General features: G+C 49.8%; 1 protein-coding gene across 1 annotated transcript in view; it reads right to left on the bottom strand.

Moving 5' to 3' along the window:
* Positions 1-14,296, bottom strand: part of COL15A1 (collagen type XV alpha 1 chain) — a 109,941-nt gene that overhangs the window by 55,514 nt on the left and 40,131 nt on the right. The window contains exons 4-7 of the mRNA XM_025919598.2: positions 13,242-13,316; positions 11,641-11,721; positions 5,986-6,133; positions 1,676-1,785 (exon numbers count right to left, since the gene is read on the bottom strand). Coding sequence (XP_025775383.1) covers positions 1,676-1,785; positions 5,986-6,133; positions 11,641-11,721; positions 13,242-13,316 — 414 coding nt within the window. The remainder of the gene's footprint in view (positions 1-1,675; positions 1,786-5,985; positions 6,134-11,640; positions 11,722-13,241; positions 13,317-14,296) is intronic.

Here is a 14,296-nt window from a genome sequence, read left to right as displayed (position 1 = left end):
CCCCTGACAGTGCTTCAGAGATGTGTGGGCAGCAGCTCTGACCTCCCCAGCCTTCTCCAGACTGAACTCCATGCTTCCCCCCTCCCTGTGACTCAGTTTCCCTGGGAAATGCATACCCTTCCATGCAGAGGTTACACAGCAGATGCACAAAATAGCAACAGCAATTTTGGCTAGGTTTTAAAACTAGGTTTTATCTCAGTTTCCAAAGGTTTTTTTTTTTCTTTCTTTTAAACTTGGGGGCGGGACACAGGTTATTCTGTGTAATTTTGTTTTGTTTTGTAGAAAGTAGTTCTTTTAGACACTAAAAACACTAAGCTGATCAAAGTTAGATTTCCTTGCTGCAAGACTTATAAGGAATCTGTAAGACATGCTATATACTACATAACAGAGTATTTCGCAAGCATATTTGACCACAGAACCCTTTTTTCCTACAGCATGAATTCCTTGCAGAATTACTGTCCTCCCCAAAAAAGAGAGAAAAAATGATGTCACAGATTTTCAAAATGAGACTCTTTCTGCTTCAAATTTAGCTGGAGTCCCAAAGGCCTTTACGATAAAGTACAATTAGGAACAATTAATTCACTGGGGTGCTTGGGTGACTCAGTTGGGTGAGTATCTGACTTTTTTGACTCAGGTCATGATCTCACAGTTCATGAGTTTGAGCCCTGCATCAGGCTCTGCACTGACAGCATGGAGACTACTTGGGATTCTCTCTCTCCCTCTCTCTCTCTCTCTCTCTCTGCCCCTCCCTCACTCACAAGCACTCTCTCTCTCAAAATACATAAGTAAAATTTTTAAAAAACAACTAATTCATTGTACAATTAAGTACACTTCCATGAGCTGGAAGAAGCAAGCAGACCACTTGTGTGGGACGGGCTAAGAGACAAGGAAAGGAAATCAGTTCATCAGGGTAGGCCTACTACCTGCCTCTGGGCTATATAGGAAAAGGTAAAAAATTCCTTTGGAGAGAATTGTCAGTGTGCTGGGACTTTCCCCTCCCTTTTCCCCACTACAAATCATTTGGTGAGCTGGATACGTGTTCTTTGGGATTTGGGAGACAAAGGAACTGAATTTTGGTATTTTGCTGGACTGAACTTTGGAAATAGCTGTGAAAATAGGTTATTATCAGATAGTGACTGAAAGAGCATGAGAAGTGTCTGAGTTTCATCCCAGGAGAGCAGAAAGAATGAGCTGACCCCATGGGTTTTCAGCAGAGCCGGCTGTGAGAAAAACACATGTGCTTTACTTTAGCACCTTACTGTATCTAGCTTTTAGAAAACCGGCTTTGCAAGTATAAAAGCCGAGTACACAACAACGGGGTGGACACATGTGCAGTCGATCGGATTCTGTCTTAAAGGGGCTCAAAGGGTGGATAAGGCTGTTTATCTTCAGAAATGAGCAGGAGGGAGGTGGGTACCGTAGGGAGGACCCGGTGCTCAGCGCCATGCAGATGTGAGGACAGGCTTCTGCTGCACCTCTCCCATCTTGGTGCATCCCTGGTGAGCCTCTGGGGCCCTGAGTCTGCCCTCCTCTGTAGCAGCAGGAGGGAGGCAGTCCCCATGACATCCAACTAAAACCCTCCTCCTTCTTTATGGTGCCCAAGGCAAGCCACCAGCAGGTCTGAAACAAGCAAACTTACTACTGACTTAGCAAATGAAATGAACTATTCACTCACCTCTTCAGTGACATGGATGAGGGTCCCATCCCCCGAGCCAACGTCTGTAACGGGGGCACCGTCCACAGTATGAACTCCCTCCAGTGTGTCGTTCAGGATCTCACCAGACCCTAAGGAAGCAGGCATTCTGCAATTAACAACTGCACTTTGCAATCTTGGAAAAAAATGAAGTATCTCTTTATCTACTGACTTGAAAAAATGTCCATAATACAGGATTAAGGATTAAGAGGAAATAAAAACAAGTTGCAGAAAAACAGATGTTGAGGGGCAATTTTACACCGTGCTTTGATCACGGGTTCTGGCACCAGCTGCGGAGCGGGAACCCCGTTTTGCCACTTACTAGAAACGTGACCCGTGGCGAGTCGTTTAACCTGTGTCTCAGGATCCTCATCCACAAATCGGAAATAACAATTCCTATTTCACAAGGTTGTTCTGAAGACTATGTGCTTATAAGGATTAAATACATTAATGCAGAAAGAGCATTGAGGACAGCCCCTCAATATAGTTAGCAATTGATAAATGTTCACTGTCAGTGGTTCTATATGGGTAAAGGGGAAAAAAAAACTATATGAGTTTACTTGTGTTATTATCATTATACATATAATCATCATTATATATTTAATGCAATTATTAAATAATGTGTGTAATATACAGATACGTGTGTGTGTATGTGTGTGTGTGTGTGTGTGCAGACATGCCACACACAGTTGGCTAACCCACAATGCTTAATATTGGTTTCCACCAGAGGATAGGAAAGGAAACTACTACCTCGGGGGATTCATACAACTCTGCACTGATTGAACTGTTAGCACAAGCACATATCTCTTTTGCAATTTAAAAAACAAATGGAGGGGCGCCTGGGTGGCTCAGTTGGTTGAGCATCCGACTTCGGCCCAGGTCATGATCTCGTGGTCCGTGGGTTCGAGCCCCGCATCAGGCTCTGTGCTGACAGCTCGGAGCCCGGAGCCTGTTTCAGATTCTGTGTCTCCCTCTCTCTCTGACCCTCCCCTGTTCATGCTCTGTCTCTTTCTGTCTCAAAAATAAATAAACATTAAAAAATAAAAATAAAAATAAAAAACAAATGGAGTCCTAAAGCAAAGAAAAACAAATTACACTAATATGAATACACGCCTGTTATGGGCTGGGCCCCAGGCTAGTGGGCGGGGCCCCAGCCTAAGCATGTCCCACGCAGTGTCTCATTTCATTCTGCCACTAGCCTATCCGTCCTACCTACAAGGACCTTCCCACCACTTGGCAGCTTCGGGGACAGAGCCAGGACAGGAATCTCACATTTTCAGTCTCCCCACCATCTCCTCATGGCATAGGTGTGCTGCCCTGATCCGCACGTTAGCACCTTATTATTATTAACCCCACTTTGCTGAAGAGGAAAAGGGTCCCACAGAAAGTAAGTGACTGGGAGGGGCCCTGAAACCAGGTCGGCCTGTCCCCATGCCAGGCCATCTGCACACACGGTGTGCTCACGCATGTCCCACGGTAAGAACTGACCTATGTATTGTCAGCACACATCACCACTCTCTCTCGTCCTCCCGGCTCTGGCCACCAGGGGGTGCTGTGCAAGCAGCAGGCCAGATCCTATGCCTTTGAGTCCCCACTCTTTGGAGGGTGGGGAATGGGGGTGCCATGGGTCAAGATGGTGTCAGAAAAGCTTAGAATAAAACTACTAGGTGGCTTTTTGCAGCCAGGGAGAGGGCTCAGGGTTCAGGCCTCTTTCTCCTCACCATCTGGGCTGTCCACCCAACCAGCAGAACACAAACACTTCAGCAAGCTCCGTGGTTTCCGTTTGGCCTTTTTTCTGCCAGTTAAGGAGACTGGCTGATCACAGAGAACAGATGAGCTGTGCTTGGACCTGCGTCCCAGTCTGCATTTGGCTCCCACCGCCTTTGCACTCACCCCTCAGTCTAGGAGAGGCCCTGGTCCCAGCCCTGAAGCCCCCCACACTTCCTTGCCCCTCCTCAGAGATCCTAATTCGGCCCAGGAGGACAGCACTTGCAATTCATAAACCACTTCCACATCCCTGGCTGGGTTCAATCCTCTAATCTACCTGGGGAGGCAGGGATTAGGAACACTCCCAGGGGGCAGTTAAAGAATCCAAAGCTTGGAAGTGTTAAGCAACATGCCCCAGGCCCAACAGCAAATAGGTGGCTGAGCAGGGCTTCCGTCCAAAGTGTCTACTCTGTCCCCACTCTTTCCACGGCTACACCCTGACTCAGTGATTGTATTATGACTTTGTTAAATAATTATACAAATTTTTTCCTAATCGGAACCGTATACAGTCTCTCATCCATAGACTTCCCAATTTAGTTTTTATTTTTTAAATTGTTTTTTAATGTTTTTATTTATTTTTGAGACAAAGAGAGACAGAGCATGATAGGGGGAGGGGCAGAGAGAGAGGGAGACACAGAACCCAAAGCAGGCTCCAGGCTCTGAGCTGTCAGCACAGAGCCCGAAGCGGGGCTCGAACCCACGAGCATCAAGATCATGACCTGAGCCAAAGTCAGACACTTAACTCACTGCGCCACCCAGGCGCCTCCCAATTTCATTTTTAAAGTAATGCTCATTTACTGATGGCAGAGGTAAAAGGAATATTGACACATATGACTGCAGAAGACCTGTCAAACACAGAAGTAAAAAGAGGAAAGAACAGCCACCTACAATCCTTCCACCCAGATAATGACCTATAACATTTTGTTGTATGTTACTTTTTTTTTTTTTTAATTTTTTTTTCAACATTTATTTATTTTTGGGACAGAGAGAGACAGAGCATGAACGGGGGAGGGGCAGAGAGAGAGGGAGACACAGAATCGGAAACAGGCTCCAGGCTCTGAGCCATCAGCCCAGAGCCTGACGCAGGGCTCGAACCCACTGAATGCGAGATCGTAACCTGGCTGAAGTCAGACGCTCAACTGACTGCGCCACCCAGGCGCCCCTGTTGTATGTTATTCTAACACACACACATATACACTGCTCCACATGGCTATATCTAAGTAGATATAAATAACATATCCAAAATTAGGGTTACAGCACACATATAGTTTTGAAATCTGCTTTTTTTTCATGGAGTATACCATGAGCACGTCCCTGGGACTGAATCTTCTGCATCACCAATTTCAGGGCTGTACATATGAATGGAATACAATATGCCCAACCAATCCCTCCTCCAGGTAGTCTGAGTGGTTTTTGGCCCTTTTTTCCTGCCCTGCATTTTGGTGCTCTGGCACGGGCAGTACCTTCAATGGAATGGCCACCCCTCTGATAAAAGGCTAAAAGCACAGACCAATCTCAGACCTTGGGACGTGTCAAGCTGCTGCCCGGGGGATCACATCAGATCTTGGGTTTTGGCCAGTGTCCTCTGCACAGCTCATGGAATAAGAGTTAGGAGTGAGAGCCCTGGATGGGGAGCCAGGAGGCCAGCACCTCCCCCAGGGCCTGACGCTGACCTGCTGGGCACCTGCCCCTCTCTGGCCACCAGTTTCCCACGTGAGCCACGTAGGAGTTTAGATGACTCGATCCTATCCTCTGAGAGTCAGGAGTTGGTGGCCGAAGCTGGAAAGGGTGGGGATTCTGGAGTCAGGCCTGAGGACTGGGTCAGTCCCAACCCTCCCTAGTTGTGTGACTGTGAACATGTCACTTACCTTTCCAAGCATTGGTTTTCCCACCCATAAAATCCTGGCCAATAATACCATCTGGGAGATGTATTATCAGGATTGGAGGTAAAGTATGTAAATACTTGGCACACAGTAGGTATTTATTATGCAGCAATAATTATTGTAAGCTTTTCTGTTGGAACTCAGTCCCTACTGGAGTCTGGGAGTTAAAAATTCAAGTATCCAAGTTCAGGGGCGCCCAGGGGGCGCAGTCGGTTAAGCGGCCGACTTCGGCTCAGGTCATGATTTCGCGGTCCGTGAGTTCGAGCCCCGCGTTGGGCTCTGTGCTGACAGCTCAGAGCCCGGAGGCTGTTTCAGATTCTGTGTCTCCCTCTCTCTGACCCTCCCCCGTTCATGCTCTGTCTCTCTCTGTCTCAAAAATAAATAAAAGTTAAAAAAAAATTTAAAGTATCCAAGTTCAAACACAGCCATGCCATTTACAAGCCAAAGAGCCTCAGCTAGGTAACCCAACCTGACTTGATCTCCCCGTCTTGTCTATAAAATGAGGATGGTTAGCATTCCCTCCTCAAAGGACAGAGGGGAAAGTTAAATGAGATGCTCTACGTTGCATACATCACCCAGGTTGGGTACACAGTAACCACTTACTAAAAGACCACTGTATACGAAGGCATATCAGGGACTTGCCTTGCTCAGGGCTGCTGTGCAGGATGACACTCAAGTTGGTGGTTTCCGGAGTCCCCTCAGGTACAGGCTCTCCGGAAAGCTCCCCATCATCAGAAGGAGTGGATGGAGTCGGAGGTGTGTTTATGGGTTCCACTTCTGCTTCTTTAGACTGAAGGGAGGAAAAATGAGACCCAAAAGGATTTACTTGGGAGGAAAGCAGAAAAAAAACAGCAGGGATTATCATTGAAGAAAATAACATACCCACAAGGTGCTGAACTAATCCAGAAAAATGGCTGGACCCGCCTGCCATGTACATAGGCAACTACTGAACCTCCCAGGGCCTGAAAAAGGTATGTGCTGGGGGAATTGAGTTCTGTTCCATTTACAGAGAGGTTCTGCTCATCTTGGCTGAAGCTCCAGCACAAGGACCCTGCGCCCTAGGCCAGCACCGAGGAGGTGCCCAATAAAGCTCTGTTAGATGAGGGAATGAATGAGTAAACAAATCAATGAACCAGGCTGCACTCAGTGAGCACCATATAAATCCACTCCCAGATGTGTCCTGAACACCTATGAACTAGAAGATGAGTGTGATTTCCTTCCAAGGAAACTTTAGGGTCTGGGTTGCTTTTCCAAAGTCAGACAGTGTCTAGACTAACCTTACCAAGCAGAGAAAAACAAACAGACAAAAGCCCCCAACAGTTGGAAACACAGAGCATCTTCAAGATCTAGATGGAAATGGTGATGGGGGGCCATGAATGTCATGATATCATCCCAAGATCCAGGATCCCTAGACCCAGCCTCATCCCTTTCTCAGTTCAAGTGGTTGAGGGCGGTGAATGGAAGGATCCTGCTGACTGGTGTTGGACCCGTGGTATGAATAAGAAAATTCAGCCACTGAGGTATTAGGGCTGATTTGTTAATGGTCACATGACTTGCCTATCCTGACTAGTAATAGAAGGTTACTTCCTTAGTGCCAAAATCCAGTGTACAAACAGTGGATCTCTGGTCCATCAGAACAAAGAGGATTCTTACGGGCACTGTAACTTGGGATTTAATGGTTCGGTTCTTACAGTCAAATCTAGGTCAAATCTCTGCTCTCCACTTACTGGCATTTTGTCAGGCACTTACATTTTGTCAGGCAAGTCATGTAACTTCACTCTTCTGTAAAACAGGACAATAGTAATACTCTCAGGGTAGAAAATGCATGGAGATGCTCAGCACTGAGCCAGGCCCATAGTATGAACCCATCTATGGCAGCTATTATCAACATCACCGGAATTTTAAATTTTGAGAAAGGACAGCGCCTCAATAGTGCTTTTCTCCGGGTGTTGGTATTAGAGGTGATTTTTTATCTGCTTTGCTCATCTGCAATTGGCAGTTTTTTCAGTAACGATTATGGACTATATATGTATTGAAAAACAAAATCTAGGTTACTGTAGTGTAGTGTAAACTCTCCAGGGTAGAAGCAGGAATGGAAACCTCCAAGAAGTTGGGCGTTGAAGAATGAGGAGAATTTCAGCAGCCAGGGAAGGAGGGAGGTGCTGGGTAAGAAAGGATACAGCATCGTCAGGGCCTGGCAACCTGCGCCTGGTGAGGGTTCAAGGATTGGAGGAGGGAAGCAGGGGGCCGGAGCCAGGAGAGGCAGAGAGAGGGGAGGCCGGCCCTTTGGTGAGAAGTTTGGCCTTGGACCTGGGGCCTTCATGGGATATCAGGCTCAAGAGAAGTGTTGTGCTGTGGGGAGTTCACCCTGACACCAACTGGAGCGTGGATCTGAGGGTTGAAAGAGTTGAGGTTTAGGCCAAGAGACCGGGAGGCTGCACTACAGAGGCCCAGTGAGGCAGGACCAGGGTGGGGGGTGGCAGCAGAGAGTAGGTGCCACCGCAGGAAGGCTGTGGAGAACTCCCAAGTGGTCTTCCCCACACTTCCCCAGCTGCGGTGGTGACCCAGCAGGGTGGTAAGGGCCCTGCCCCGGGCACTTCCTCCCCTCTCCCTTCCAGGAGCATGCGGCACCCTGCAGTGCTTCTCTGATGGTGTCCTGTAGGGGACCTGAGCTTTGGGACAAGGCAGGCAGGTGGGGGTATGAGAAACAGGATAGCAAGGGAACAACGGGCTGAGTTCTGTTACTCAGGATGGCAAAGGTTCTGTTGTATGAAATCCCTGACTCCGGCCTGTCAAGCCCAAACCCTCTTTTGTCACACTCCCAAGAAGTCAGCTACAATGCCCTGTTCAAAGCAGAGCGTGACTCTGGTAAGCCGACCCTTGGTGGTTAGGGCAGCTGTCCTGCCTCCAGCAGGTGGCTGTGGTTTTCAGGGGCTAGCGTGGATGTGGAACCAGCGTGGTCTATGACACAACGGGGCTGTCGGGTGTATAGACTTTGTATTAAAAGTGTAGAGATTTGTCGGGCCTCTCTCTCAACAACAGAGTTACTCATTCCACACATATTTCCTGAGGCTCTACTGTGCGCCAGATCCTTAGGTGATCCCGGGGGATAGAGAAATGAAGAAATAAGGCAGAGCGTCTGCCCTTCAATTATTGGACTATGGGGAGACCCAGACCCAGACACAATGTGGTTGACTGTGACACGTGGGACAGCAGAAGTGAGAGCCAAGTGCAGGAGGGAAGCTCCGATGAGGGGCTGTGGACTGGATCCTGAAGGAAAAGTAGGAATTGGCCAGGTGGGGCGGGGGAGGGGAGGGCGGGGGAAGGGCCCTCTGGGCAAGCAGACCACTGGGGCCTGGATGAAGGGATGCAATGTATAGAGTCTGGGAAACTGTGAGCATTTGGGTGTGGCTGGAAAAGAGGTCCTGGCTGTGGATCAGAATCACCTGCAGCGCTTTTAGACTTTGGTGGGCCTCACTCCCCCAGAATCCGAATGTCCAGGTAGGCAGCAACTGTCCCCCCACCACGCCCCCCCCCCACCACCTGCCAAGACACACACGTGATTCTGATGCACAGCCAGAGCTGAGAACCGTGGGGACATTAATTCTAACTAGGCATGATAGAACTTTCCAGAAATGGAAAGGTGTGTCAACAGAAGCTGACTTAGCAGGGGGGAAGAACGGGGTAGCAGGGACTCCTGCCCTAAATGGGGAAAGAGGTGAGGAGGGCTGGCTTTTTAAGTCCCTAACTGCTTAGGCAGTCCATGATTCAGTTCGCTGGTCATGGCTTGTGTCTTGCAGGGTGGCAGATTGGAAAGGGTGAGGACAGGAAAGTGAGATTCATTCCAAGAGAGAAGCCAGAGACGGGAGGGGAACGTCTGAGAGAAGAGGGAAACTCCCTGTCCTGGGGTGGCGGGGAGGGGGGGGTGGGGGGGGGTGGGGCATAGAGGGAGCCACAGAGCCTTTTCCAGGAGATGGTGACATTACTGACGGAGCTCTAGGATCTGGACCCAAGCTGGAGACCTGGCTCTGTCCCCCTCCAAGCCAGGCAGCCCTGGGGACAAAGCTCTTCACCCCTCTGTGCCTCAGTGCCTCCTCTGAAGAATTAATGGAAAAACACCGCCCTGCAAATGGCAAAGGAAGTGAATGCTGTGCAGGTACCTGCGAAAGGGATTCTGATACCAGGAACAGGCAAGTTAGCATCAGGGCCCACAGCCCACAGAGAATTCTGTTAAGGACTGAGGACAGCCACAGGGCTTTGGCATTCTCCGGCAGCCCCAGTCACCAGCCAGGCAGGAAGCAGGTGGTGGGAAGGGGACCCCCAGGGGAACAGGGCACTCTGGCACAATAAGCCTATCAGTCAGGACTAATGATAGCCACCGCCATAAACTGAGGGCTGTCATGTGCTGAGTCCCACCCAGGTTTCACAAGGGTCATGTAACTCGCGCTAGCCTATGAAGTAGGCATGCTCCATCTCAACTGAGTGGGAAAAAGTTCCTGATTCAAGGTCAATAAACAGCAAGCGGCAGAGCTAAACCACACCTGGTGAAACTCTGGTATGCACCAGTTCTCTTAAAACCACTGGGGAGAGTGGGGTTGGGAAATCTAGGAACAAGAGTCCATCAAATCACTTTTCTCCGGACACTTCCTCCCAGCTGCGGTGTGCCCCCACGTGCAGTACTGTGGTCCCAGGTTCTGACTTCACCACTGCATGACCCTAGGAAAGCCACCCTGTTCCCCAAGTGTCTACTGTCAGCTCCCTTACACAGTTGTTGTAAGGATTACATTAAGTCATGCATACAAAAGCAGCAGAGCCATGGTAGGTATGGGGAAATCCTGGTTCTCTTCCGTCCCCTCTCTGTCTCTACCCCTGTTGAGAGCTGCCTGGCTCCAATGCCTCCTCTACCAGAAAGCCCTCCCTGACCAGTCCCCGTCACCACGATCATCTCATGCTCTCAAACCTCACTCCCCTTTCCTGTCCCTCTCGCAGGGCCACCGCGGGTTACTGGCATATCTGCCTGAGTTGGCCTCACTCCTACCTGTGAACTGGTGCACTGGGGGTACCACCACATCAGGCCAGAAGGCCCAAAGGACCACCACTCTGTGCCCTGCTGCATGTGCCCTGGACATGCCAACAGGGCACCCAAGAGCCGTGGCACACAGGGTTCCAACACTGCCCAGACCAGCCACCTTCCCCACTGCCACCTAGCCCACCTTGGACCTTTGCCTCTTCCATCTCAGCTGCCCTCGCACCGGCTGTGGTCCTGGGGATAAACCTCTGCACTACTGCCCAGGCCAGAAGCACAGGGTTGTGGCCTGAACCCTGGATGGGGCATCAGGGGACCCGTGCTCTAGCTTCAGCTCTCCCCAGGTACCCAAGGGCCAGTCTCTTCCCCTGCCTGGGTCTAAGTTTGCCCTGCAAAGGGTAGTTTTCCATATACCTCTCTACAGAAAGAGCACTAACAGATTACAATTCTATTCTGCCCTACCCAAACCTCTGTTCCCACAGGTCTATAATCTATAATTTATAGCCTCTGCCTTATTTCTACCTCCTTCTTTTCCTTTATCAGGGACGAGTCTATAGAATGTGCCAGATTACCGGGCCTCAGTGTTCAATGACTCAGACGCTGTTGGCTGTTTTCATTAAAAATGGGCTCCTGCTGTCTCCACAGTCTGACTCAGTGCTTTCAAAACCACTTCCTTGTCTAGGCCACAGGGTGGATTCCCAGGAGGGAGGAGGCCCCAACCACTGGGAGGATGGCTGCCTTTCCCATGGGGCCAGACGGGAGCTCCTGAAAAGACTCTACATCTCACAGGAGTGGCAGCCCTGACTTCTTTCTCACAGCCCAGTGCCTGGAGCAAATGCTACATCATCTCCCATTCAGGGCCACTTCCCTCATGCCAGACACTGGGTTGAGACCCGGCCCTGCACTGCATCATCTGGCCTTCACATCAACCCCAGGAGCTAGGACTCTGATTATTACTCTATGGAAGAGGAGCTGAGGCTCAGAGAGGTTGAATGTGTTTGCTAAGTTCACAGAGCTTGGAGGCAGTAGGACACAATATCTGCCTTTGGACAGTCCTCTTGTGGCCACAGCACAAGGTGGCCGGGAGACAACTGGCATTCCAGTGCACTGGAGATCTGGCAAAATGCCCTCGGCCAGGACTTTCCCAACCTGCCCAGATGAGCCGACAATGGAAGTCACAGATCTAAGAACAGAGATGTCAGACCTAAGGCTCTGGGCACTCAGCCTCTAAAAGCTGACAGAGAAGGTATGGCTTACCAGCCAGTACTCACCGGGGCTTGAGTGTAGGTGACAGCTTCTAAGATCTCGGCCACTCCCTCTGTCTCCTGAAGCCCGCTGGTCTCTCCCGACCCCTGTATGGAGATAAAACATGCCGGGCACAGGGGGAGCAGTTGACAAGTGGGAAAGTCACATAAGATGACTCCTTTGGAGAAACTCTGTGTGTGTGTGTGTGTGTGTGTGTGTGTGCGCGCGCTCGCATAAGAGGGAAAAAGAGACAGAAAGAGCGGAACTGAGAGAGAATGTGTACAGTGCACAGGCTTGGCTCTTTTTGCTGTTCCTTCCACATTTTATTGCTCACGCAAACAAAAAGCTACAATCAATGGACAGTCTCTTACATACCTACTTTGGTTTTGTCCAGGTCCCTTCAATCCCTGCCAAAGGCCCTCCCTCTTGCGTGGCTGTCACCAGAATCACGGAATTACACAGTGGAGAACAGTAACAGTTAGAGAATGTCTTCCTGTTGCTACCTCTTCTTCCTAGTTAGCCTTCTAATGTCAGCCAAAGGGCCTGGGGGCCATCATTTTGTAAATAATGCCTTATTCTTGGACTCTGGGGTTGCTTCTACTTTTCCAGTACTCACAGCACTGCAGAGAAAGGAATGAATATACATAAGGTTTCCCTGCTCCCGGGTTTATCTGAATGTCAGGCCAGGATCGTGGCCTCAGGGAGTGCAGACATTCTTACAGAGCCAAATTCTACCTCCAAAGGGCTTTTCTGCTTTGTTTCTAAATGAATGAAATCAACTTATGCTTTGCTTTGGGGTTGACAGCACCCAAAGTTCTAAGAATGCTTTGTTTGCCTCTGACTTTTTGCAGCAGGCTATGGCTTCTGCCTGAAATGCCTTTTCTTCTTCATCTGGCTAACACTCCCTTGTCATTGGCCAGGCATCAGCCCCCCCCTCACCTAGTTTGGTTCCTCTTCTTTCACCTTTGTGCCCCCACCCCCACCCAAGCCAGAGAACCTGGGTTTGAGGACCTCCCCGGTGTTCCAGTCATCCTCAGCTTTGTCACTGCATTGGAGCGTGTAAGTGTGTGTGAGCAGCTGGAGGACAGAGACAGGTGCCAGTGTATCCCTTTATGTCCAGCACCCCCAGGACTGTCACCTAGCAGGGACAGGTGGGGGGGGAGGGCAAAGGGGGAGGGACAGAAGGGAAGGGGGGAGGAGCGGAAGGGCCCATCTTTTTTCCCTGCCTACCATATTCCACCCCCAACTTAGGAACTGATTCATTTGCCAGGCACAAAAGCTAAATTTAGGTTCGTTTTTATAGGAATTTACACTCATGTCTTAGAGTTTTAACTTTGATTTTAGAATCCTGACACCCTTTCCTGGCAGGAAGTCTGGAAACCAGGCCACTGACTGCCACAGCCATAGAAGAGCCTAACACCTTACAAGAAACACAATCTCCCCTCCCCCCACAAATAAGATAGCTGAAGCACTTAAAAAAAAAAAAAAAGCCAAAAAGCCCAAAATAGGACTTGAGGCAGCGCTTGACAAGTTGAGAGATTTTAGAGACTCCATGACGTTGGGGAAGAGGAATTGCCTGGGCACCCAACCCTCCCTGGCCGACTGGCTGCTGGGGGTGGGGGCTCACCGAGGACTCATCGGCTTCACACAGCTCCTCAGGGATCCTGGGGTCCGGGTGGACAGTGAGCTGCTGTATGGAGCCCTGGGGAAAAGCAGAGGGTCAGAAGCCACCACTTGCACATCTACAGCGTGACCGCTAGTGGGAAACACGATTGCTCTGTAACGGAGAAGACCAAGGGGAAGGACGGGTGCGAGAATGTGCTGCCTGTGGCCGTGACAGTGGAGCCACCCTTGGCCCACTCTCCTTTAGGGGGACTCTGCCTGCCTGGGCCAATGTAATATGAGCTCCACTACCTGGGGAGGCCCCTGGGGAGTACTGGGTTCCAAGCATGGACTGCCACAGCAGCCTCCTAACTGGCCCCAGGTCCCCAACCTGTCCGTGGCAGGCCCTAAGATGCACGTCTCCCCACTCCCAGAGTGTCTCTCCCCTGAAGCATGAAGCTTCTTGGCTGGAAGGCCTCCTGGGAAGAAGAGTGGCCGGCCAGCCTCCTGCCTCCACTCCTGCCTCCTCTCTCCACACCTGACAGTTCATTCTCCATGAGCCTTCCAAAGTCAGTGTTGAAAAATTGTAATTGGGTTTTAGCTTCTTAAGATTCACTCACTGTGTCCCCACGTACTGCAAATATACCTGAGCTCTGCCACATGGTACCGTCCTGTACCAGTTAGGTGAGGTATCAGAAGCATGGGTGCTGACTAAATGCGTGACTACGATAACATAGGGATTTTCTTTAGAATGGCTTATTCATAAAAGCCCATTTTGACAGGAAAGTCAATTTTCTGCTATTTTTTCAGGGCACATTGTCTAAAAGGTGAGAGAGAAATGACCTGTCACTCTGGCATTCTAGCTTACTCCACCTTTGCAGAAATTACTTCAATGTAACCGCTGCCCCTCTCCAAAGGAAAAGTCACTGAAGGAATAATAAGCCTTCCTCTTTTTCTAATGCCTTAAAAATGCACAAAGAGGGCACTTGGGTGGCTCAGTCAGTTAAGCATCCCACTTCAGCTCAGATTACGATCTCATTGTTAGCGGGTTTGAGCCCCACATCGGGCTCTGTGCTGACG

The sequence above is a fragment of the Puma concolor genome, chromosome D4 (assembly GCF_028749965.1).
Source record: "Puma concolor isolate L17-30 chromosome D4, mPumCon1.1.hap2, whole genome shotgun sequence".
NCBI lineage: Eukaryota > Metazoa > Chordata > Mammalia > Carnivora > Felidae > Puma > Puma concolor.
This window is presented reverse-complemented; position numbering and strand designations above follow the sequence as displayed.